Genomic DNA, 25689 nt, shown 5'->3' on the forward strand with positions numbered 1-25689 from the left:
CATTGTTTCATAACCTTACATACTATTAGCCCTAAAATCATTTAGCAGAAAGAGCACTCAGATGATTGACATGTTATTTATAATCCTTAAAAGTACCCGAAGTAAAAGCAGCCCTTTAAAAAAACAAACAAACAAACAAAGCAACCACGTGGAGCATCTGAATTTACATCCAACAATCACTACCCACATTCTGTCCAGTCATTCGATACACTCTGGAGTCCAAACTTCTCTCATTCTAGTAAATCAAATACAGACCAAGAAAGAAGAGCTTAAATTATTTAAAACAAAACTAAAAAGCAGCAAGGGTTTTTCTACATGTAGGAACATAAAAGCTTTCCCAGTCTCAGTGGAGAAAAGTGCACAATTCCATTGCTTAGGTCTGTCTGTCTTTTTTCCTTGTTTAATTATTGACTCACTGCAAAATCAAGAGCAAACTATTAGTCAGTTCAAAGTATCCAACAAAACGGAGTCTTCATGCCACTTCAGGTTACAAAGAAAGCAGTACAGCTAGCTTTCAGGTTCAGGACACTGGGCATTCTTCTCTGTGGTACCACCTCGTGCGATTTCCACAAATTCACACTTGTCAAAGTGCAGTTAATCCAAAATTGCAGCGACAGTATATCATGCCAGCTGAATCCAGCCATGTATCTGAGATAGGGTCGTATTTCTGTACTGTGTTCAGATAGGAAGACCCTGAGTGACCACCAACTACGTAAAGGTAGTTATCGATTACTGCAGCACCAACTCCTGACACAGGTGGGGAGAAAAGAACAAATGGGTTAATTGTGAAGTAGACTATGTCTCACAGAGAATAATTTATATTTTAATGTATTTTTCAAAACCCATTTCAACAATATTCTATAATTATACAGGTAATACAACAGTATAGGCTTACTAGGAAACAAAAAACAACAAAACAAAACAAACAAACAAACAAACAAACCAAAGACCCTTAACAAAACAGTCAGTTGCCCACTATAGGAAAGCATTTTCAAAATATGCTTTTAGTTTTGATACACGATAATTGTTCATGTTCACAGGGTACAGTACGGCATTGTACAATGATCAGATCAGGGTAACTGTCATGCATTCTTAAAGTACTAGGAAGAAAGGAGTATATTTATAATGTATATTTGTATGGTTTTCTATAAAACATTCATTTGGTCGTGCCTTCAAATACATCGTACTATGTAACTTATGTCTTAAAAATCCTCCCTTAGATATTACCATCTATAGTTCTAAAGAAATAGTAAGTCTACCTACATTTTAAACATTCTCATTGCTTTCATGGCTTTTCTTAGCGTACAAAAGAAGCTATACTAGTCACTTAAAGGGTTCACTGTATTTTGTGCTTTTGATGTCCCTTCAGTTGAGTGCCTATGGTTCTAGAATTTTTTCAATCATGATTCACATCTTTGTGAAAACCCCTAAGGCATTCTATCATTTAAAACTGACTTTTCAATAATGTCATTTGAGTTTGGGCTCAAAATATCAATTTCTCCTTACACCTAGTGCTGTATTTGTTTCTTCTCTAGAAATCCTAAAATCCAACTATTTTCTGACTGAGCTATCCTCTTTGCAAAGGAAAGACTATTTGATAGTGAACATAAAGATAGTGATATAAAAACCAAATAAATAAAGCTGCTGGGAGGAGGGAGGCAGGGGAGATGGTGGGTTAGGGACACGCAGTCCTTTTAGACATCGTCGAGAATCTGAAGAAATCATTAGGTAAGTGGCTGTGGAGAGAGGTGGCTGGTGTGGAAAAGTAGCGGAGAGAAACAGTAAGCAGGCAGAGCCCAGGTGGAATATTGAAACACAGAAGTGTAGATTTGTAAAAGAACTCTATCAAAGAGCACAGAGAAAGAGGCGCATCCTCCAGTGAGAAAGGAAGGATCTGGCAGGTTCCACATGTCCACTAGGTGACACACTGAGAAAATGACGTTTGTGATGGCATTTCACCTTTCACCCCAGCCCTCTGGATGTAGAGGCTGGTGGCTCTCTTGGTTGGAGGCCAGCCTGTTGTTCACGGCAAGTTACAGGGCAGGGACAGACTGCACTTTCAAGCTTGCTCACTGGTAGTATGAGTGGCAGTCATCTCAGTAGAGGTCACACTCAAACCTGGGCAAAGAAAGCACGTTCCGCATCTTTAAACAAAGGCCACACCTTTCCTCAATGACTCAACACTCCAAGAAGCCACTGTGACTTGGACTGAGATTCATGGAAAGGCATCTACTTGACTCTAAGTCACACCACAGAGGTAAAGCTGTAGTAAGATGAGAGAAAAAAGCCTTGGCACTCAAGATAACCACAGCCCTAGGTTTTGTCTATGGCTGCCACAGACAGCACTGCCTTGTCTGATTTGTGTAGTCTCAAGAGGACCACATACGTTGTGGAAATCTCCCTTGCTAAATCCACATAAGAGTGCCTTTGAAAGGAGCAGACGTCCATCTAATGTCTGAGGTTGCATCTGATGGGAGCAGTTCAGAGGGTGGAGCCGTCACTTCCACATCAACAGGCTTATTAACACACTAGATAAACTCTGACGGGAATAAGATGGAAATAACCCTTTGTAGTCTGAATTGTAAGAACTTTATAAAGAAAAAGTAACTTGTATACCCCATCTAGAAAACAGCAACATGTGTGTGTATGTGTAGTGTGTGCATGGTGTATGTGTGTATGAATGCTGTTTATGTGTAGTGTGTGTATTTGTGGTATATGTGGTGTATAGTATATATGTGTTTTTTGTGGCGTGTGTATGTATGTGGCATATGTAGTGTGGTATGTGGGATATATAATGTATGTAGTACATGTGTGGTGTGTATATGGTGTATATGTTTTGTGCTTGATATATGGTTATGGGGTGTGTGGAATGTGTGTGTTGTATTATGTATGGTGTGTATATATAATATGTGTATGGTGCTCGTGTGTGCTTTCTCTGAAGAAAGATATACTGACAGTTTCCATCCTTCCCCTCCCTTCCTTTCTTCTGTTTCTCTCCTCTAGATTGCTTGTCTCTACTTACTTTGCCCTTTTCCTCCTTTTGGTGTGTGTATGCATGCTGTATACATGTGTAGCTATGTGTAGGTATGTGGCATGGCATACGAGGAGGCCAGAGGTTGATGTCAAGTGTCGTCTATTGCTAAACAGTTTTATGTTTTGAGACATGTTATCTTACTGAGGCTGGAGCTTGCTGAATTGGTTCGATACCGAGCTTCTGAAGTCCCTCTGCCTTGCTAGGATTACAGGCATTCAGTGTTGTGTCCACCCTGTGTGTGTGTGTGTGTGTGTGTGTTGACATAAATTTTTTTTTTTTATGTATGTTTCTCTCTGAGTCTGTATGGGTGTCTGTGAAGGGAAGATGAGGGTGTTGGATCCTCTGGAGAAGTGGGCTACAGACAGTTGTAAGCTTTCTAACATTAGAGGTGGGAACCAAATTCTGGTCCTCTGCACAAGCAGTAAGAACTCTTAATTATTGACCCATCTCTCTGGCTCTATGAACTCAGTTTCTAAACATGACGATGGGGATCCAAACCTAGATCCTCACACTTGCTCTCCAAGCAATTCGCTCACTGAGCCACTCCACAGCCTTGTTATTTCTATAGCAATCTGCTTTTCTTCTTCCTTATCTTCCTTCTTGTCAATTTCTTCTTGCCCCAGCACCCCTTTTTATTACTTAAGTATTACTATCATTAGGTTCAGTAAATTTTAAATTTCTAATTTATCCTGTAGGTGTCCTAGCTCTATTTTTTCTAACCTTCCTGATTAATCAGCTATGTGTCCAACTGCTTTATACTACATTTAAATTCCCCTAATTTGTTTTTAAATTATTTCAGTTGCTGTTGACTACTATTTCTTCTTTGAGTCGTGATGAAATATGATCCCTAGTAAAGGTTTCTAACTAAGAAATCTATTAAAACAACAACAACCAAAAGAGATATTTATTCCAACAAATGTGAAAATTGTAACACAAAACAAAGAAATATAAAAAAGCAAGACAATAGGCCTACCCCAAAAGATTGTAATCCCTTGATAACTGAATCCTAAGATATTAAGATTCTGAAATGATTCACAATCTAATTTAGAAATAAGAAATAAACAAAGGATTCAAAGTCAAATTTTATAAATAATCAGTGATCCCAAAGAGAATAAAAACAAACAAAAAATGAACGAGAAGGACACCAAGACGTAAGGCAAGAGAGCAGCATGGATGAGAAAGCAGCAGATACTGAGGTTCTGAAAGGAAACAGATGAGAGACATTGGATAGGAAACAGTCGGAGGAGAAAGCATCGTTGACACCCACATTATGCAGAAGAAAGATCAGAGGGATAAGGACAAGATCAATGAAATGGCAAGGTGGCCACAGATTTCAAGTCCTCTAGGACATGATCAAGAGACCAAACTAAATAACTTATGGGATAGGAAGAAGAGAGCCTGAGATACAAATTAAGACAAAGAAAACCTTTTCATAAAAAGAGAGCTAAAATTTTCTCAAATCTAAAGTGATAGGAGAAAAACTGAAATCATCTCCACTAAAAGCAGGAAATGAGATAATACACAATGAGATTCTAATTCAGGGTAATACCTAAATTCTCTAGTCAAAAAAGGGGGCGGAGGGAGGACAAGACAAAGGAATGAAGAGTGATAGAAATAGGGAAGGAAGAAGTATAATTACTTGGTTTTTAAAAATTATGTAATTCTGGATTTGAAGACCATAAAAACTCCAGCCACCCAACCCACTGTGCTGTTTTGGGACTGCTTGGAATACAAATCAAAGCCTAGACACAGACCACCCACCCAGTTGTCTAGAAGCCATTTCACCCAATACTTAGCTCTCGAACGGAATAAACTGAAACCCCAGGACTGCAAGACATCCTGCAACACAGATCTCAGGTGAGGCTTCCCAGTCACAGTATATCCACCTTCTTGCCACTTACTCACAATCCAATCTCCACACTAACACACAAAGATGCTTCACAAGCTTGCCTAGTGTTTGCAGCCTGACCCCAGATAAGGATTCACAGCCTAGCAGCATCTACCTCACTTGTCTCTATCCGAGAGCAAGACGTCCTGAACCCTATCCCAGCGAAGCATCACACACTCCCACTGTGACTCTGGCCCCTGATACCAACAAGGACCAACTACAGAACATGGAGAATTCTCCTGAGACTTTGGAGTACTGGCAATAAGAATTTTTCTAAGCTTACAGGTTTGCTCCTAGGCTCAGACATTGTGGTATCTATTCCTGGATGAGCTAGACTATTTCTGATATTATTCTCACATACAACTTGATAGAGAGTGGCCTCTGAACACCAAGCACCATTCAGCTGGTCCACACTCAGACAAATTGGGGCAATAGCAAAGAAAGAGTGAAACACCCAATCAACAAAGATGAGACCAGATATCCATACCAAAACCAACCAACCAACCAACAACACCAACAAAACAATAATGACCAAATTCTAGATGCCTAGGCCTCATTTGCAAAAACACCACAGCGTGAATAACAAAGACAATGTGTCTCTACAAATTAGCACCCCTAACTGTAATGTTCCCTGAAAAAAGAATCTTAGTTGATGTACAAGATAAGGATTTTAAATAGAAACTGTAAATATGTTTCAGGGACTCAAGCAGAGTACAGGAAGAGGAACTCCTAATGAAGGCATAGAGAATATCTTCAGTAAAATAAACTGCAGAAGAAAATTCCCAAACTTACTGTTGCAAGGTCTATCCAGGTACAAGAAAGCTATGGAACACCAAGTAGAAAAGACAAGAAAATAAATTCTCCTCCATGACACATTACAAATGATACTAGAAAGGAAGGGAGAAGCACACTCAAGAAGTCACAGGAAACTAATAATGTCAGATCAAATGAAATCTGAGAAAACAGCAGTACCAAATTTATATGCCTTTTTAATAATAATTCTAAGTACTAATGGTCACAATTCCCAAATAAAAATAAGTGGTTTGGCAAACAAAGAAACCCACACATTTAGATCAATGGGTATAATAGAGGACCTAGAAACAAATCCCCACAGCCACCTTGAAAAAGGAGCCAAAAACACATGTTGGAAAAAAAAGATAGCCACTTTACCAAATTGTACTGTGACAATTATAAGTCTACAAGTAGAAGAATGATACTAAATGCTTGTCTCTCACCCTGTACAAAAACCCACTCAAAATACATTAAAAAGAACATTAATATATGATTGAAATTTTAAAGCAGGAAGAAGAAAATAAACAGAAAATTGCTCAAGTCAAAGACACATTAGGTAACAACTCTCTGATGAGGATTCCAGTGAAATAGCGGCCCATACTAGGATGCCAAGAAGTGCTTGCTGACAGGAACCTGATATGGATGTGTCCCGAGAGACTTGGCTAGAGCTTTACTGATAAAGATGCGAATGCTTGCAGCCAACCATTGGATTGAGCACGGGGACCCCAATGGAGGAGTTAGAGGAAGGACTGAAGGAGCTGAAGGGGTTTGCAACCCCATAGGAAGAACAAGAATATCAACTAACCAGAACCCCCAGAGCTCCCAGGGACTAAACCACCAACCAAAGAATACACAAGGAGGGACCCATGGCTCCAGCTGCATATGTAGCAGAGGATGGCCTTATCTGGCATCAATGGGAGGAGAGGCCCTTGGTCCTGTGAAGGCTTGATGCCCAGCATAGAGGAATGCTAGGGTGGTGAGGGGTGTGTGGGAGCACCCTCATAGAAGCGGAGAGGGGTGGGATAGGGGTGTTTGGAAGGGAAACCAGGAAGGGGAATAACATTTGAAATGTAAATAAAATAACCAATAAAAATTTTTTTAAAAATGGGAAAAAGACAGAAAAACAAAACAAAAAACTAGTCTATTTGTCTAATAAGAAACCAATATTCAGAATATATGACTCAAACAAAAGTCCAAATAAATCAATCAATAAATGAGTAAACAAACTAAACAGAGACCTCTCAAAAGTACAAATCTTAAATACATGAAAAAATGTCCAATAATCCTTAGCTATCAAAGTAATGATCTTGAGATTCCATTCTACCCCAGTGAGGATGGATAATCTTCAAGGAAACAACAGTGCTAAGAAAGGACACACAGAAAAGGAACTGCTACTGCACTGGGGAAAGTGTAAGTCAGTTCATCCATGACTGCCACCTGTACAGAATTGCCCACAATAACCAAGTAGGACTGATACAGCATCCAGCTATAGTGGCTTATTGTGAGAGGCAGATGAAGTCAGGAGAAATGGCTGGAAGATTACAGGCCAGTATGCAGCATAGTACATGAAATGAAAAGAAACCCTGCCTCAAAACAAGGTAGGAGAGAACCAACTCCTGTAAAATTCTTCTCTGACCTTCACATACATGTGTTATCCACACTGTGTACCTGCTGCTCTCTCTTGCTCTCGCTGTTTATCTCTGTGTGTCTGTCTCTCTCTCTCATACACATATACACAGGTACACAAGTAATTTCTTTCTAGTAAAGTAAGTTGCTTATTGTTAAGGTCCAAGGTGCTAGAATTCTAAGAATATCACTATATAAAGCACAGCTCTGGATGCTGAGTTTAATAAGTTAACAGCTCAAGATGTAGTTCAGTTGTACAGTATTTACATGCACAGGCCTGGGATCAATCCCCAGTATCACAAAACAAACAAAAGAATGAATATAGAAACGTTACCTGTCCTGGGCTCTTTCATTGGTCTACACACTGTCCACTGATTTTGATGAGGGTCATATCTTTCAATGCTTGACAAATGTGAGACACCGTTATGCCCACCTACCACGAAAATAAAACCTAGCATAACTCCAACGCCAAAGTGAATCCTCTTATCAGCCATGGAGGCAACCGTCTCCCAGGAATCCTTACTTGGATCATAACGCTCCACACTGAAAGCATTCACATGAGGAAGAATTAATTCATAGGTCATTTTTGTTACTTACTACTCCCGAAAAACTAAGGCCCACCACAGTTTTAAAATTAAACAGACAGATAAAAATAGTAATAATCTGTCCCAAATGTTTAGGTATCTCTGTAGATAAGATATCAGGTACAAGATTCACTTTGTGAACAGGATCCAATAGCTGAATGTTATTTTTTTTATACAGTTAGATATCCATGAGGGATTGCAGGGCCAGTTCAATGGATGTCAAGATCCCTCATACAAAATGGTGGTGCAGTACATATAAGTCTTCTTCATTACAGTGCTCACAGAGAGTAAAACACTACTCCCAGAGATAAAAAAATATTTAGAGCAATTTTAAACAAAAGTTTAGAACTGTGATTCACAGTACATATAATAACTTGTAAACTTTACTTGTTCTTATTTATATTTCTCCTTTATTCAATATATTATAGAATACAACGATCTCTCATTCTTATTCTAATAGTATGATGACATGTGTAGTATGACCAAAGAATCCAAAAGAAATATGAAATAATATTTTAATTTTAAAAGCTGCTTCTTTAAAGTAATTATTATGTATGCATGAATGTGGTTGTGAATATACCACAACAAGACAAGAAAGGTTCTAGAGATAGGGCTCTTTCCTTCCATCATGGGGTCCAAAGACTGAACACAGTTTGCAAGACAAACTCAGCTGCACAGTAAGAACATCTGCGCACTGAGCCATCTAACTTGCCCAATATTTTAATTTTATAATGCTTTACAATGTGCTGGAATACAAGAATTGCACTTCTACTTTTTTCCACTAAGCAACATGAGAAAAGATCGTGCACACATGTAGATAAACACGTAATTGCAGCATACAAAAATCTCAATTTGTCTTTTTAAGTTTTTGAACTCTAAAATGCAGTTTACTACATCAATTGAATATAAAATTTAATAGAGATTTGAATCTCAGTAATATTACACTTAGGAGCAGTCTAAGTACCCAAATATCTGTCAATACTACTTAAACTTATCGAAAAGTCCATTTATACATACAAATTTAAAACTCAGAAATGAATGTTTATTTTGCTTCTGAAGAACTCTACAATCATGAGCAATTCAATTACTGACTTACATACCTGTTCATGTGAGCAGGACCATACCCTCCAATGGCATATATCATTCCATCCAGGACAGCCGCAGCAAAACAACTTCTTGTGGTTGTCATTGGGGCCACAGGTTGCCACTGCCTTATCTTGGGGATGTATTTTTCTACAGATTGCAAGTAAGACTGTCCATCATATCCACCTAAAGCATAAACTTCTCCCGCAAGTACCACCACTCCAAGAGTACTTCGGCTCTCATTCATTCTTTCTAGAGAAGTCCAGGTGTTTGTATCAGGATTCCAACATTCCACTGAATTTTCATGTTTTCTGACAGTGACACCGGGACGCACGCTAGTTTCAATACCACCTATAACATAGACTTTTTGGTCTAAAACACATATTCCGAATTCATAGCGAGGAATATTTAAGGGCGCCAGGCCAATCCAAGAGTCATTCTGGGGAAAGTACATCTCCACACTAACAAACAAGAAGAGAAATAATAGATTAAAAACTCAAATGGCCCATAAACAAGCATGTTTACTTGTGTTAATAATCAAGATCATGCAAATCAAAACCACAATAAACCATGATGTACCTTCCAAACTGCTGAAAATAACCATTGGCAATAATATTGTGCAAACATGGAGACACTGGCTAAGAGCGTAACCTGGTACAAACTACTTTGGAAAACAATTTTATGTGACAAGGTGGAGAATACATACCTTCACTTATTCTTAACATATCTCTTCTACTGAATATCTGCTATAGCCATTGTTTTAGTAGGCAACATATACTGTTTATATGGAACTGCATATGTGTAAAATTCAATATATTGGAGCACAATACGGTAATTCATTAAAAAGAAAATAGCTAAATAGTATAGTATTTAGATGTATTGTATACGTTTGCCCCATGACTAAGATACATTCTTCCATATGTGTCTAGGATAAATGCATCCACATGTACATGGGTAGACACATAAGTCCCATGTATAACTTCAAAACTCTGCAAGCAATACACATGTGTATCAAGCATCAGATGGATAAATAATGGTATTTCACACCACAGTGAAAATGAATTTTACACATATGAGAACAAAATGCTAAATTTAAAACAATTCTGTATATTTTCATTTGTATCAGGTTCACAAATATATAAAACTAATTCCAGGATCAGAAACACATATAGTTACTACCTTTGGGCAAGGAAGAACAGGTGGGGAGTTCAGGGTTGGTTCTGGGTGCTGGTCATATTCTATTACACCAACTTTTGTTTCATTTGTTATGATTCACTAATTTGTACTTGTAGGGTTTGTTCACTCTGCATATGTGTAAAATTTTAATACTTAAAATTAAAACCATATTATATCCATATACTATAGTGCCGAATACTCATGAAAGTAAATGAAGTTCTCCCTCATGTAGTGTTACAGATGAATCTCCCAAACTTGCTGTCTGGTGAGAAAGCACATCTCTGAAGAAATATATTTAAATATAAATGATGAAAACCTTCGTATCTTTGAGACAATTAGTATGTGGAAAATTATAATGAAAAGCAAAATAATACAACACATAAATTGAGGATACTTATCTCTAGGAACTTGAACTAGAACATGTTTGTGTGCTAAAAGCAATGATTTGATACAGGGGGAAGAGGTGAGGATTCAGGAGATACATGGCATAACTGGAAAAGAAAAAGATTGCTTACAGGACAGAAAACTACTGCCTGACTATATTGAGGTAAGAGAAGTGATCTCAGAGAGATTTGGGCATGGGGAGGGGGCTGTTCTATGGTTGTTTCTATTTTTTTCAACAGGGTAAGGAACACACTGTGACGGCCTGATGTTCCTAAGGAGTCCAAGGGAGTCAAAGAGCACAGTGATGAACGAGATGCGGAGTGGTTCCTGGGGAGTGCTGAGGGCGGCAGGAACTGGGTGCAATGGGTTATTTCTCCAGCCGTGCTCCAGATCTCAGAATGGCATAAGCAGACATGTGGGTCTAACACAAAGGATATGATGAAGGAATGGAGAGGCTGGGAAGCTATGGCTGTGTTCTGAGGCATGATGGCAGTGAAAGCAAACCTCCCAGAGGGAAGGAGAATCATGGGAGTGTTCCTTAAGGCCGCTCTCTGCTGCAGAGACTGAGTACATTACAAAGAGCAGCCATTTACTTGGTCACAGTTCTGGAGGCTGGGAAGTTCAAGACTGCAGGCCTGTATCTGGTGAGGGCCTTCTCGCTACACACTGTGAAAAGTGTAACACGGTAGAGGAAACTTTGTAACTAACCAGCTCTTAATCCATCTGAGTGGTGTCATATGACCCAACCCCCTTTTAAAGATCTGATTTCTCAATACTGTTGCATGAAAGACTAAGTTACTAATGCATGAATTTGGGGGAGTTACATTCAAACTGTATTATATTTGTTCCTGATCCCCGAACTCATATCCTTCTCATGATGTAAAATATTATTTCATCTCATTTACAAGCATTTCAACTCATTTCAGTGTCAGAGTTCAAACCACAGTGTTGTAGAAATACTTAATTTCAATCTAGGTTTCTACCCCATATTTGTCTATTTAGTTCCCAAAGACACACAACTTTTATTATTTACAATAAGCCTTTATCAACATTAAAAGTGGGGAGATATTTACCCTCTATGCTATTAAACTCAATTTCCTATCAGTAACATTAAGGATTTACTTACTATGTTTCAATTGGCCAGCCCACATGCCCATTCTTTCTTGACTCCTAACTCATGGTCGATCACTCGATCTCTCCCTCTCTCTCTCCTCATGGTCTCCTCTGAACCCAAGCCTGGCAACCCCAAGTCACGCATATCTCAATTCTACCCAGCTATAGGCTGTAGGCATCTTTACTCACCAATCAGAAATAACGTGGGGCAAAATGACATTACTTTGGGTCTATATGTGGACTCTCTCATCTCTAGGGCAACCAGACTTTGGAGGCTCACAATTAGCATTACAATACAGAGTAGCAGACTAAACTTCAATAGCAGTCTCATATAAATTAAATATGAGTCTCAATTCACTTTCCCTTTGAGCTTAGGAGATCAAAACAAGTTATATGCTTCCAAGATAGAACAGAGAAACAGGATTAGGGCAGACATTCCCCTTCCAAGAAAACAGGCAACAAAGGAGTAACTAGTCCCAAATCTCCTTTGACTCCATAGGCTGAGCAATACTGTGGGTAGGAGTTAGGCTCATAAGGCCCAAGGAAGCTTCAACTCTACGGCTTTGTTGGGTTCAGTCTATTCAATCCCTCACAGTATGTGAAATCTTAATGCCTGTAACTCTCCCAGGTCCTTGATGCTCACTGACTCTAAGTAGGGGGCTCTACAGTTGTTTCATCTGTACCATGAATTTCTGCCTTGGTTTGCTGTTGTTTCTACATATTCTTAGAAATGTACACAGAAAAGCCCACAGAGATTGCATTAGGTCAAGCTGCAGCTGGACCTGCTTGAACAACAGCTGGAACAGTCAAAGTGCTATGCCAAAGTGCTGTCTCCAGATTCCCAAAGTACCTTTGCTTTCCAAGTCTGTGGAGCGTGCCCTGAGCCTATGCCTAAAACTGCTGGGTTCTCTTAGAGATATGACCCTGTGGTAAAAAGAGCAACCACAAAGGTCACTGAAATGCTTTCAGGGTCTCTCTGCTTTTCTTGACGATAGCAGCTGGCTTCCTCAGCCACGCTGTCTCTCTAGTATGTGGAGTTCACATGATCATGGCTTTGGGTTGCTCTTAAGCAAACAAACCTTTTCAATTCTTTACATACAAAAGCTGTAGATTTCTCAGTGTTTCCATTCTGTTTGTCATTTAATTATAAATTCTATCTTTAGGTCATTTCTTTCCTCTCTCACCTTACTTGCACATTTGCTTTAAAAGGGCCACACAGAAAAAAGTTGCTTAGAAATTCTTTTGCCAGGTAATCTAGCTCATTGCTCCTGCGCTGTGTTATGTAAAATAAGGAATGTGCAAATCTTTAGCAAGTTCCTTGCAATTGTAGAACAAGGCTGGTGTTTCTTCTAAGTTCCAAGCTGATGTTCTTCATATCTTAGGCTACATCACAACCATCCATACTTCTTTCAGTATGGGGGCCGTGCTCTATCATGTGTAATGTCTAGGAAGGCTGAGACTGTCTCATGCTCTTGAATCCAGGACTGTCTTTAACGTTCTGATAATTAAAATCTAGAAAAGTCCTCCAAATCTGATCACCAAGTCTCCATTAGCCAGCTCCAAACTGCTTCCGCACTTTATTAATACTTTCATGGAGTGAGGTTCACCATTCAAGATCTAACATATTCCCAGTTACTTGCAAGTATTTTCAGTACATTATCCTTATGACTCCCTATGCATAATCTTGGCTACCTTTAATTATCTAACCTGGATACCTCTAGGCTATCTAACTCACATTTTCTTCTCTATCAAGTCTTAAGCCATACATTTAAAAAAAAAAAAATATATATATATATCTCCACAGAACAGGATCTCCCAGCCCCTTTCTCTCACCGCTCTGTTCTAGCTATATATTCTAGTCTTTCTCTGACTATTCAATACTATTACTGTACTTTCTGCTACTGTCCGACTATTTCAAGACCTTGCTTTTTCAGTACCCATTCTTTGTCCTGTATCTTCAGCCCACTCCTTCTTTATGAGCATCTTCTTTCAAATATACTCAAAGTGTTTCTATTCAAGGACGAAATATAACAAATCAACCTTCCTGACCTATCTATTGCTCTACTTTCACTTTCTTCATTCATTCTCAACACATTTTAATATTCTTAAAAATTTGCTGACATGAAAGATGTTCATAATCTTTACACTGTCAAGTATAACAGCTACGTTTTCATCCTTATCTTTCTGGACCTTTCTTCATATTTGAATGTTGATCATGTTCCTTCCTTCTTGACAAATTCCTTGGGATCCCTGAAACTGGTTTCATTGCTTTTTATTTTAAATCTCTAAAATGGTTCTAGATTGACCTTCATTAATCAATTCTTTTTCCTTTCTATATGTTCTTAATCTGAAAAAAAAAAGACATCTATGCTGGTAAAAGAGTCCATCAAAGATTCTATAGTTTAATTTATCCAGTGTGACTTCCAAACTTTGAAACAAGGTCACAGGTATATATACTCACATCCAACAAGAAGCAGGACACTTTTATTTGAATATTTAATAGGCACTTAATCTCTCTATGTCTGAGATTAAACAGTATCTGTTCTTTAAAGTGGCTCCTTGTCTTCTATTCCTCCTTAGTAGTAACCCTCCAATCCATTACTGACTATAAAATCTCATCCATATTTGCTTTCTCCCTCTCCTTCAGCATCCTTTTCTCTAGCCATCTAAGAACCAAATCCATCAATTTACTCTCAAAACATTTCTTAAACCACTCTATTCTCTCGTCCTTTCTTCTTTCCTTCCTGCTCCCTCCCTCCGTTCTTCCCTTCTCCCTCTCTCCCTCTCTCTCTTCTCTCTCTCTCCCTCTCTCCCTCCCTCCCTCTCTCTTTTCTTTCTCACTTTCTCTCTCTCTCTCTCTCTCTCTCTCTCTCTCTCTTTCTTTCTCTTTCCTTTTCATTTCTTTCTTTTGTTTAGACTTTAAAAAGATTGTATGCATGCATGCCTGGGCTTACACGGGTCAGGAAAAGCTGTGTAGAAGAGGGTGTCGGATCTCCTGGAACTAGAGCTACAAACAGTTGTGAGCATCAACTGAGTGCTGGATCTCTGCACGTGCAGCCGATGTTCTAAACCACTAGTCCTTGGTTATCTCCAGCTTTCCTTGCCTCCAGTTCTACAATAGCTTCTTACCTAGCCACTCGGGGTCTAATCTCTGTTCTTTTGTGTTCCTCTAAAATTCAGCAAGAATAATCTCATATGTAAATCTGATCATTATACTATTTTCTTTAAAATACTTTTGCAATACACACACGGACACGCAAACATATATATGTATCCTTATTGGCATACAATAATATTAGAAATGGCTCATATAATGGCAGCTGCCTCACTTGTCAGAACTTTTTATTTTTCACTCTCAGCCTTTAGCTTTTTGTGGGACCTACACTGCATCATGCCACTGTCTCCACACATGTTCTCTTCTTCCCCTTCTTTGCTGGGCTCTTTCTTTCCTTTAAATAACTTAACTTAGACATTAATTCCATATAAAATCATCACTAAATCCCTTAAATTGAATACATACCCCTCCTTAATAGTTGTACCGAATTATCTTTATCATTGCATTAGCATACTATATACAAACGGTGTCTTCTTTACTCAATTGTGAATTTATTGAAGGTCCTCTGTTTAGTACTATTTAGTGTAGAATTAAACTGAATAGTTATCAGCTTGGTTCCAATTTTCCCAATTATTATTAATGCTGTAATAAAATGCTACTTTAAATTTTACTATGATAGGCTCAGTGAGGAATAGATTATTAGATATAAATATAAGGTCTTTTTTTGACTTTTCAAGAACAAGTTCATGTTTTTAATATTTGAGAAACCAAGAGGCAATTTAACAAGGATTTTTTTCAATATGTACTCATATTTGGAATTCTGTCATGAGGTCAGTTATTTGGTTCATGCCAGTATTCCACTCTTTCAAGCACGAGTCAAACAATCAGCATGGGTGATTGACACAGCAAATAATCTACTTGTCACCCAATCTCATTAACAGGAGGTTTAGGCTATAAAGAAAAAGTACAGGGAAACTTGTTTAAATACTTAGAATATGTGAATTGCCATTGATGAAATATCAAATGTTCTATTGGAGAAAGAAAAGAGTTTGCCAGATTTTTGGAAATGGCTAGATAGAAATCAACAGTATTAAAAGAATGTATCAAACATGAACATTTTCAGAAGTGATCTCTATGAAAGAAAGACAAAAAAAAAATCAAAACCCTCAAAATATGATGTCAGTGTTGAAAGGCAACTTGCATACAGAACTAAATCAAGGGCTGGCAAGCTACACAGCCATGGGCTGTGCATTTAAGGCCATGCATTTTTACAAATAAAGTTTTATTGAAACAACCATGCTTAAAACATTCTCATACTGTCTATGGATGCTCTCATCCCACAGATGGAACTGAGAAGATGCAACAAAGACATGAGGGCCCACAAGTCTGAAATAACTATTTGATTCTTTAGAGAAATACACTGGCAATCCCTGCTGTAAAATATTAGGGAAATAAAATGAACTTATAAAAATACAATGAAAAACATTTCACATTGCAGTTTCTCATTTTTCTCATTTCTTCAATATTCCTTTAACTAACTATTTTCTCCCCATCTCATCCCTGGAGCTGAGGCCTTGCATTTGCTAAGCTAAATCCCCAACCCCAACTATTTTCATTCAAAGCAACTCTTATCCTCAGTCTGCCCTCATCACAGGTTCCTAGCTCTCTTCCTTAGCAACCTGTCAAAAGGAAGAGGAGGAGAGGGTGGAGATTAAGACTAAGGGGAAGGGGAGAGAAGGAAGAGGAAGAAGAGGGGGGAGGAGAAGGTAGGAATAGTGAAACAGAAGAAAAATTCGTATATGATCAGGGTAGACAAATGTACGTACTTGGGATGAGGAAAGAACTAATAATTGAATATCAGAGAATGTATGAAAATGATTAAATATGTAAATTTTAGGAAATAAAAAGGAGAGAAAAAAAACACCAAAACAGCAAATAAAAGGAAAATAAAATTATTTTTTAAATACAGATAATCGTCACATTTAAAAAGTATAAAATCGGGGTTAGGGATTTAGGTCAGTGGTAGAGCGCTTGCCTAGCAAGCGCAAGGCCCTGGGTTCGGTCCCCAGCTCCGAAAAAAAGAAAAGAAAAAAAAAAGTATAAAATCTGTCAGTATTACTCTTTTAAGAAACCCTTCTATTTACCTATCCAAACAGGCAAAGAGTCCAGATTTTCCTCCTACTGCACACAATACTTTCGGAGCACAGCGAGGTCGTGTCATCAAGACTGTCTGATGAGAGAGTCTATGTTCAGGCATGAAGTGGTACTTTAGAGCTTCGTTCAAGAGATGTTTACAAGTACGGTCATCACGGATAAGATGATTTGCTTCATAGAGCCTGGTGAGGAACTTAACGCTCAGCAGTGGCAATCGTACACTGTTCAGCAGTTGTGCTAAGTATTTCTGGCGTTCTTGTACATCATACTTGATCCAAGATTCTAATGCATAAAAAACTGTCTCTTCAGTAGCTACATTCAAGCAGTCATTGGAGACAATTTCGTCCAAATCACCATGTGTAAGCTCAAAAAACTCTTCCGTCTGGCAAACAGATTCAAAATTCTGGCATATGAATTTAGTAGCTGCCAAATAAAGGTCATGACAACCATAAGTCTCTGCAAAACGGGAAATTCCAATACAATTACCAGGGTCAAGTTGGCTCTCAAGAAACGTACAACATTCTTTAAGGACAAGTTTTATCTGGAGGAGGTTTGCTGCTGGCAGGAGAGACTCGACTGTGTCCTGGGAGATGAAAACCGTCCCTGTGTAGGCGTACTCCACAATGGCCTGCAGCGCTGCCTCGTCAATGCACTGAAACTCAACCTCACTGTTCTCCTTCTCAGAAAGGTTCCCAGTGAACATAGCTTTGAAGTATGGGCTGATGCTGGCAAGTACTACTTTATGAGCATGAATTTTAACATCACCTACTCGAAGAATGATGTCACAGAGTTCGTGATGCTGGCGAAGAAGATTCAGTCCCTGCAGAAGTTGTTCAGAATGTAAGTGTGTTAAGTTAGCAAGCATGTAGGTCGGGGCTGTGTGGTCCATCTACAGAAAGATACAAGACATGAACAGTTACTTCAAAATACTCATGCCAATGTAAGTCTGTGTCCCAAAGAGTACAAATCAGACTTGTTTACTTGTCAATTCGCTGGGCTTTAAACATTCAGCATGAGAACAGAGGCTTCTTGAGTTAGAAGGAATTTAATAATCATCTAATTCAACTCCTTTGTTAGATATATTACAAAGTGGAAAACCAAAATGCTGTATATAGGTATCAAACCATAAGGGATTTTAGATTGAAACTACATGTTTCATTGAGTATTTTCATTAAAGACTCAGCTATCAACATAATAAAATAAATATGTGGAGAAAGAGTTACCTAGAGCCAAATTAGTATTGAAACACTAGGTATTTGCTATTTTCTCAATAATAACCTCAACAATACCAGTGGACACTGACTTTGTAAAGGTTCATTTTATTAAATCTCCTCTTTTATGACCTCCATGTTCACTAATTTGTATCCTTTCCCATAATAGCTTTTCATTCCACTACTGTTCATGAAATTATTAATATTAACATTAATATTAATTAATATTAATGTTAATATTAACAGCTCTCTATAAAATGTGTACTCTTACAAATGTTTTCTTACTAAGTGCTAGGTATTGTCTATAACCTTTCTCTTTTCATCCTTCTTCCTCAATACAAATTTCAAAAGTCTAGGTCAACTTTAAATTTCTCTAAAAGTCTATTCCTTTATTTAATTACAATTAATTTAATTACATATATGCAGATTTTTAAACCCATTCTTATTTGTCTCATTAACGAGGAGAATCATTCAAACTAAACAGTGAACAATGCCAATGGAAAATACAAAGTTTGAAAGGGAAGAGCTAGATATTTTATAAGGTCATATTTCTCTCAGACTAAACACTTACATACCAAGATAGTTACGAAGACCTGGAAATGAGACCCTGAGCTAATACCAGTGCTATAGGGCTGGGCACTAGTCTCAAAGGCAAGACTAAATTTTATAAAGTCTGAGAAGAGTCATCTTAGCTCCAGATAACAGTCTAAAATTATTAACGATGTGATCATTAAGTCTAGTCTAAAGGAGTAAACAATAATAAGGCACATCAGACGCTTTTTCTTCTCCTGATGAGCTTAGAGTTTTATATCAGCAAAGTCTATTTCATGTTTAATTAGAGAATTTTAGATTTTTGAAAACAAATCTAAAATTATAATCTAGTTTAGGTAAGCAAATTAGCAAGTGCCCAGTGTATAAAACTGAAAGACCGGAGTCTGAAGGGATGATTCTCTGCCCTTCCTTTATGTAGTGACCACAAAGGGCAGCAAAAACATTCAACAACAAATTAATCATCCTAAAAGACCTGACTTTTAACATAACATATTTCTTTAGTTTATTGGGTTTTTTTCAAGACAGGGTTTCTCTGTGTAGCCTGGTTGTCCTGGAACTTGTTCTGTAGACCAGGCTAGCCATGAACTCACAGAAATCTGCTTGCCTCCGCCTCCAAGTGCTGAGATTAAAGGCATAGAGTGCTACTACCACTTAGCTAGCATAATAATTATAATAGAGACAAAATATAAACATTCCAAAACATTGGCATGAGGGTAAAGAAGAGAAATAACCAATCTGTAGGATATTTTAAGGATTTAGAGATTTTAATTTCAGTACTACTTTAATACTCTAAGCTGATGTGGGCTTAAGCTTTATTAATAGAACTATAATACATAGAATGTCAGAAAGGAGACTTTCATTTTGTTCTGGAAATGTTGGTTCACATCAGGTGCACATCTTTTGGGCATCATCCTTTAAAGGGAATTGAAACAAACCAAAACACCCATTGAACAGAACAATTCAGATCATGTCCAGAGTAATAGATCTGAGGAATCTGAGCCCAGAGAAATGGAAAACAGGGTCCTGTGGCAAGCCACAGGATATATGCTGTTTAGAAAGGTTGATTTGAGCGTTAAATCAATGTGTACATAAGAAATGCTTTAAACAGGGTCTAGTGCTGTGGTCTTGGCAATTTCCTTAAATTTACATTCATGATTTCTTTTTTTTAGCTGTTTACTTGAGTGGTGTTTAGCTATGTTATGCTAGCTCATAGTATTGGAGAAGAGATTTACCACAAGGGTACATGTGGTATAAAAGTATAACATAATATAACTTGTAAATAATGTGTACATACTATATATAAGCACACACAGATATATATATATGTATATATATTACACAGATCTAAATAGGTATGACAATATAAGAGATTTAATACTAGAATTAGACTGCTCACATTACAATATTGTCCAAATTATTTAATAGCTTTATGATACCATGAAGATCATCTTAAAGTCTCATGTTTTCTCCTATCTTTAGCACAGCCAAAGCAGTACTTGAAGGGGGTGTGACTTTCTGTGATCGGGCATATACTACCCAACAACTGGTCGATGCTATTTGTTACCAGAGTCAATACTAGCCTTAAGACAAGTCTCCCACCTAAGAGACTCTCGCCTGTGTTAACCAAAACACAGAAGGACACTTGTTTAATACCAACAATTATGGGGAATAAAGTATACATAAATCTTATTTTAATGCTCAACTAAAATAATTACAATTAAAACTGTAAATAGAGAAGATAAAATAGGAAAGCCCAGAGGTGAGGGGAGCGAGACAGCCTGCTTTCAGCTCTCCTGGTGATTCTTACATTGCGAACATTAAGAATCAGGTCAACTCTTTCCAGCCTAAATACTGTAAATTTTACTTGTAACTTATTCAATATTCCTAACTTTGATTATATTTGTACACAACTGTCTAAAAGTAACTCAAAGAAAAATTAATTTCTGATCTTTAAAACTCATGCTATCAAATAGTTTTACTGTTTTCATTTATCTCATCAAGAAGGGTGGACACAGGAAAGAACAGGGAATACAATATGAGCCAGAGAAGACTGAGTCAAGCCCACGTTAGCTCCATGACCTTAGACATAGGGCACTTTAATATCTGTGAACATTCAATGTGGTAGCAAGCTGAGCACTTAGGTGTCTGAGGCAGGAGGATTTATGGTAAGTTCTAGACAAACCAGAATACAGGATGAAATCCTGCCTCAAACAAGTCTAAAAATGTAAGCCTATAAAGAACAGATGATAAATATACACACATGTAAGTGCCCATATCACATAAACAGTACATCCGGGCGCATTAAAACAAACCAAAGAGGAATCTAGGTAATAACAACTCCCTTTGTTGATGGTGTAATAGTACATCTGATACGCTGAGCTGCCTCTACATGCTAGCCATATTTTTAAAAACTTTCGTTAAAAGAAAACAAATACCAAATGAGTACTATGTATCTATGAACTAAATTAGTCAATATTGAACAAACAGTATCAATGTCAAATTTTCAACAAGGCAACAGCACTGTACTTCATTTCTAATTATATTCATGTTAAAAGACGACTTCATACTTTTAGGTTGTTATAACCGAGATAACAAAGATCAGGTTGCAAGTTTAGTATCTCTCTACTTAATTGACACCTAAGCTACAAAGCAGTGCTGAAATCAGCTGGGAGGCAATTAACTGTCGCCATATAAATATAGATCACAGTCGCAGCATGTAAATACGAAAGAAGAGCCGCATAAAAAAAAATCCAACGTAATTTAACCAATCAGATTTTTTTTAACCGCTGTCATTAAATCCTCTTCCCACAGTTTAGTTTTCCTTATAGTAGAATTCAACCAATTATAATATATATTTTTACCAGTATATATCTATAGAATAAAGTGGTAAAATTTTATTTTGTCTGACAATTATTTTTATTATATCTAGAGAAACAAAAGTAAAATTAGCTTCTTGTCACTAACACGAATCCTTGTATCTTGGGTGTGGAAATATGCAGCAGTAAGCAAGGACTATCTCAAAACACAACAACAACAACAAAACAAAATCAAACAAAAACTAAAAATGTCTTAACTTTATTAAAGCTCCGACACAACTAGTAAGATTCAGGACACAGAAAAAGAATATATCAAAATATATAAATCAAATAATACATCAAATATAAAGAATAATAATGGAAAAAATCAAACTTTATCTGATAGTTTTAGCACCCTTCCCTCTCTCACCAAACTTTTAAAAGCTCTAAGCAAATAGTTAAATTGACTAATTTGAGTTTTATTTTCTACCTCTGATCCTTAAATTGTATATAATACAAAGGAAGAGTACAGAACCTCTAGTGGTTGTTGAGAGGATTAGATGAGTTAGCATTTACGAAGCAGATAACACACAACAGACTACAATTATAATAGTCATTAATTAATTATTAATTGCTTAGTAGTAGTAACATTTCATTTGCATTGTACTTATTAATGACAACTTCTTAAATTATACAGGCTTTTATAGTTTACAGGATTTATTTTCATTTCCAATATTTCAGAGATGCCTATAAAACTTAGGAAAGACCACACAAAGACATTCACCCACCAAATTCATTATCTCTGACTCTGGAAATAAAACAGGTATCTAGAACACCTGTGTCTACCCTACTTAACTACAGCTCAAAGAATGAAATACCTTCCTGTAATCTGCTAACTTTAAATTATTTTGAAATCATTAAAATTTGCTGCACCCAAATTTGCAACTTTTCGTGTAGTCTTAACTATTTCCTTTTACATTTCTGAGGTTTACTTTTATAATTAACAAAAAGTGCACTCCTATTATCATATTAAACTTTTTTTTTTTAAGCAAATGCCTTTATTCCCAGCACTTGGGAGACAGAGGCAGGCAGATCTCTGAATTTAAGGCCAGCCTGCTTTACATAGTGAGTTCCTGGATAGGAAGGGCTACACAGAGAAACTCTGTCTTGGAAAACCAAAAGGGAAAACCCTGTTCTTCATCGAACTGTAAATACAGAAAGGACTCCTAGATTTCAAAAATAAGGTTAAAAGAAACTTAAGTATTTTTAATAGATATAAATAAAATATATTAAATAAGATTAATATTCTATAAGATCATCTTAAAAGGTATTAAGATATGTGACAGTGTAGTCTAATTTCCCCAACAACCACAATGAAATTGATGCATTTTCCAAGTTTTCTACAAGCCATAATGTAATAGACATAAATAAATTACAATCTGTAGCACACATTGAACTATAGGGACCTGAGAGAAAGAAGGACTCATTCTGCTTTGCTTGCAGGAAAAAAAAATAGGACAACTGCTTGATTTGTGGATCCAGGTCCCTTCAGTAGTGTTCTTTATAGATGGAAAGGAAAATTCTTATATTTATGCCATAACAAATAATGAAACATCATTCAAGACTTTCTAAGTTCCTTTTCTTTGAAACTGATTACAACACAACCTCAGTTTGGTTAGTAACTTGGCTTCCTAAGTTCTTAGATACATGAAGAGTTTGCTGGATTTTTCAATCTGAAAATTCCAGTTACTGGAGAGAATTACCTTCTATTCCAACATAACCTGGCATTCCAATGTGGACATTCTACTGCATACATCATTCTCCTGTTCCCTTTCATGTGGATTGGGTTTCTGAGGTCTTAGCACATATGAAAAGACGTATGCATTTAAGCTTTTTAGATTGGCTATGGGAATCTGCTAGTTGCCCCCCACTCCTTGTAGAAGTGTGGGTGTACGTCAAAACCTTGTGTATATTCAGCAAGTGCTCTGTGAGACCTATCCCCAGCCACTCCCAGTCATTCTTTCTCACTGACAAGCATTATAACCATCTCTTGGTTTTCATTTCCATCCTTACTCTCTGAAAATAGAAAATGAGTGGGGACAGCGGCACTTTCGGTATAGTTTTTCTACTGAAATACATTTGCTAAATCAAACTCAGGTAGATCCACTTATACATCAAAATGATGAATGAAAGTTGTGGATGACGCTCGGTGGCAGAATGTTTCACTAACATGAATAAAGCCTTGGTTCAATGTTCAGGACAGTGAAACAAGACAGCACAGCAGCGGAAAATCACAAAACAGGAAATAAAAAAAAGTGAAGAAACTTCCAAGGCTTTAAACCAAAGCACAGAATACATGGTTATACAACCTCATTTATATCAATTCTCTTTTTTCCAAAATAAAAAAAATTTAAGAATATATTTTAATTGTACTGTCATAAAAACTCCTAAGAATATATTTTAATTGTACTGTAATAAAACTCTTAAATACAATTTCAACTTGCATGACTAGGAGTATTAATTATTGTTATAAAGCACTTTGTCACATGTGACTCAATTATTCAAGAGTTCAAAAAGTAATATAGCTGGGTATGGTGGCAAAGAGCTTTAATCCCAACACTTAGGAAGTAGAGGTAGAGGCAGGCAGTTCTCTTAATTGGAGGCCAGCCTGGTCTGGAGGAGTTCAGAACAGCCAGGACTACACAAGGAAGCCCTGTCTCAAAAAAAAAAAAAAAAAAAAAAAAAAAAAAAAGAAGAAGAAGAGGAGGAGGAGGAGGGGAGGAGGAGGAGGAAAAGTGAAGAAGAAGAAGAAGAAGAAGAAGAAGAAGAAGAAGAAGAAGAAGAAGAAGAAGAAGAAAGAAGAAGAAAGAAAGAAAGAAAAGAAGAAAGAAAGAAAAATGAGTGATAACCCATTTGATACAAAAAGGGGCAGAAATACTTGCATCTTAAGAATATAAACTTGGGACTTCAAATTACAACTCAGTCTTTTCTCACTGAAAAGTGATTGTATTTCTTTAAAAAGTCAGCCAAACAACAAAAATCTGTTTTCAAGATTGGTTTGGCAATGCACACTTGTAATCGGAACATTCAGGCTGAGATAGGAGGGTCAAGAGTTCAAAGCTAGCTTGGGCTACACACTGCAATTTAGCAATTATGTTTCAAAAACAGAAACAAAAGCTGCTCTTTCATACCCCAAAGCCCTTTGGCCTTACAGGAGATACTCTTAGTTTAATTGATTCTATTTATAGTGTCTTTTGCAAAGAAAAAACAGTCATCAGCCATCAAATTCTCAGTTTGCTTAAAATAATGTCTATCAACCTAAATCCTCTGGGCAATTGGAATTCTCTTAGGACGTTAATGTCAAGAACTTGCACCACAACTAAAATTGTCTAGCGATTTTCGTCTCCAGGAGACTGAAAGACTGCAGAGACTCTGGAGGATCCTAGGGGAGATTGGAGAGGTGGAGGTGGGGCGAAAGTTAAAGTCCCACTGAGGAGCAACACGATAAAGGCTTTAAGCACTCCGTCTAATGCAAAGGGAAAAACACTGATTCTACACATCTATAAGAAAACTGGGCGATGCGGACAATGAAAAGTGACAAACGCCTTTAACACTCCATAGTCAGAGGGTGAAGAGAGGAAAAGGAGGCATGGGAGAAGAGGGCGGGGTGAGGAAGGTCCCCCAACAAGGAAGTTTAAAAAATAAGTGCTCAGTCTGTGTGCTTGGCCTTGGTTAGGTTCTCCTGTATTGCTAAGCAGTCTGCAGGAAGAAAGAATCTCACTCAGGATAGCAGTGAGTAGAACGTTTACAATGGTAGCCAGCACTGTGCAGAACATGTCGTCTCTCTCCTGCTCCGGTCCAGTCCTTTACCTCTCATTCGGGCTCATAAGGCACTCAGGTAACACTCCGCCAAAGCCTGTACCACTGTATAATAGCAAAAGGAAAATACCTGAGTCCCAGGAATAACACCTGCAGCAACAGGAGGAGGAGCCACGGAAAACTGGAACCCGGGATAGGATCCTCTTGCTCCGGTCAAACCTGAACTCTTACGGGTGGGGCGGAAAACTTCCGCCCCGGACAAAGTAGCGTCATTTCCGTTTAAGGCCTTGACCCCGCCTCTCCATTCTGGCTCAGTTCACATTTCCTCTTCCACGAATCTTATGCTTATCTCCCTAAGTGGACTACATGACCCAGCATCCACCGCGGTGGGTTGATTTCCGGGTCAAGAGGTTCGTTCTGGGT

The 25689-nt window shown here is 37.6% G+C and overlaps 1 protein-coding gene across 1 annotated transcript; it reads right to left on the bottom strand.

The window, feature by feature from the left end:
• Klhl28 (kelch like family member 28) lies at positions 1 to 25653 on the bottom strand. The gene is made up of 5 exons (XM_032907833.1): positions 25397 to 25653; positions 16880 to 17778; positions 9025 to 9468; positions 7675 to 7883; positions 1 to 747 (listed from the first exon to the last, which is right to left on the bottom strand). Exons 2-5 carry the CDS (start codon positions 17776 to 17778, stop codon positions 584 to 586), a joined length of 1716 nt encoding a protein of 571 aa, XP_032763724.1. The 5' UTR covers positions 25397 to 25653; the 3' UTR covers positions 1 to 583.
• Positions 25654 to 25689: the final 36 nt, after the last annotated feature.

This window comes from Rattus rattus, chromosome 7 (assembly GCF_011064425.1).
Source record: "Rattus rattus isolate New Zealand chromosome 7, Rrattus_CSIRO_v1, whole genome shotgun sequence".
Taxonomy (NCBI): domain Eukaryota; kingdom Metazoa; phylum Chordata; class Mammalia; order Rodentia; family Muridae; genus Rattus; species Rattus rattus.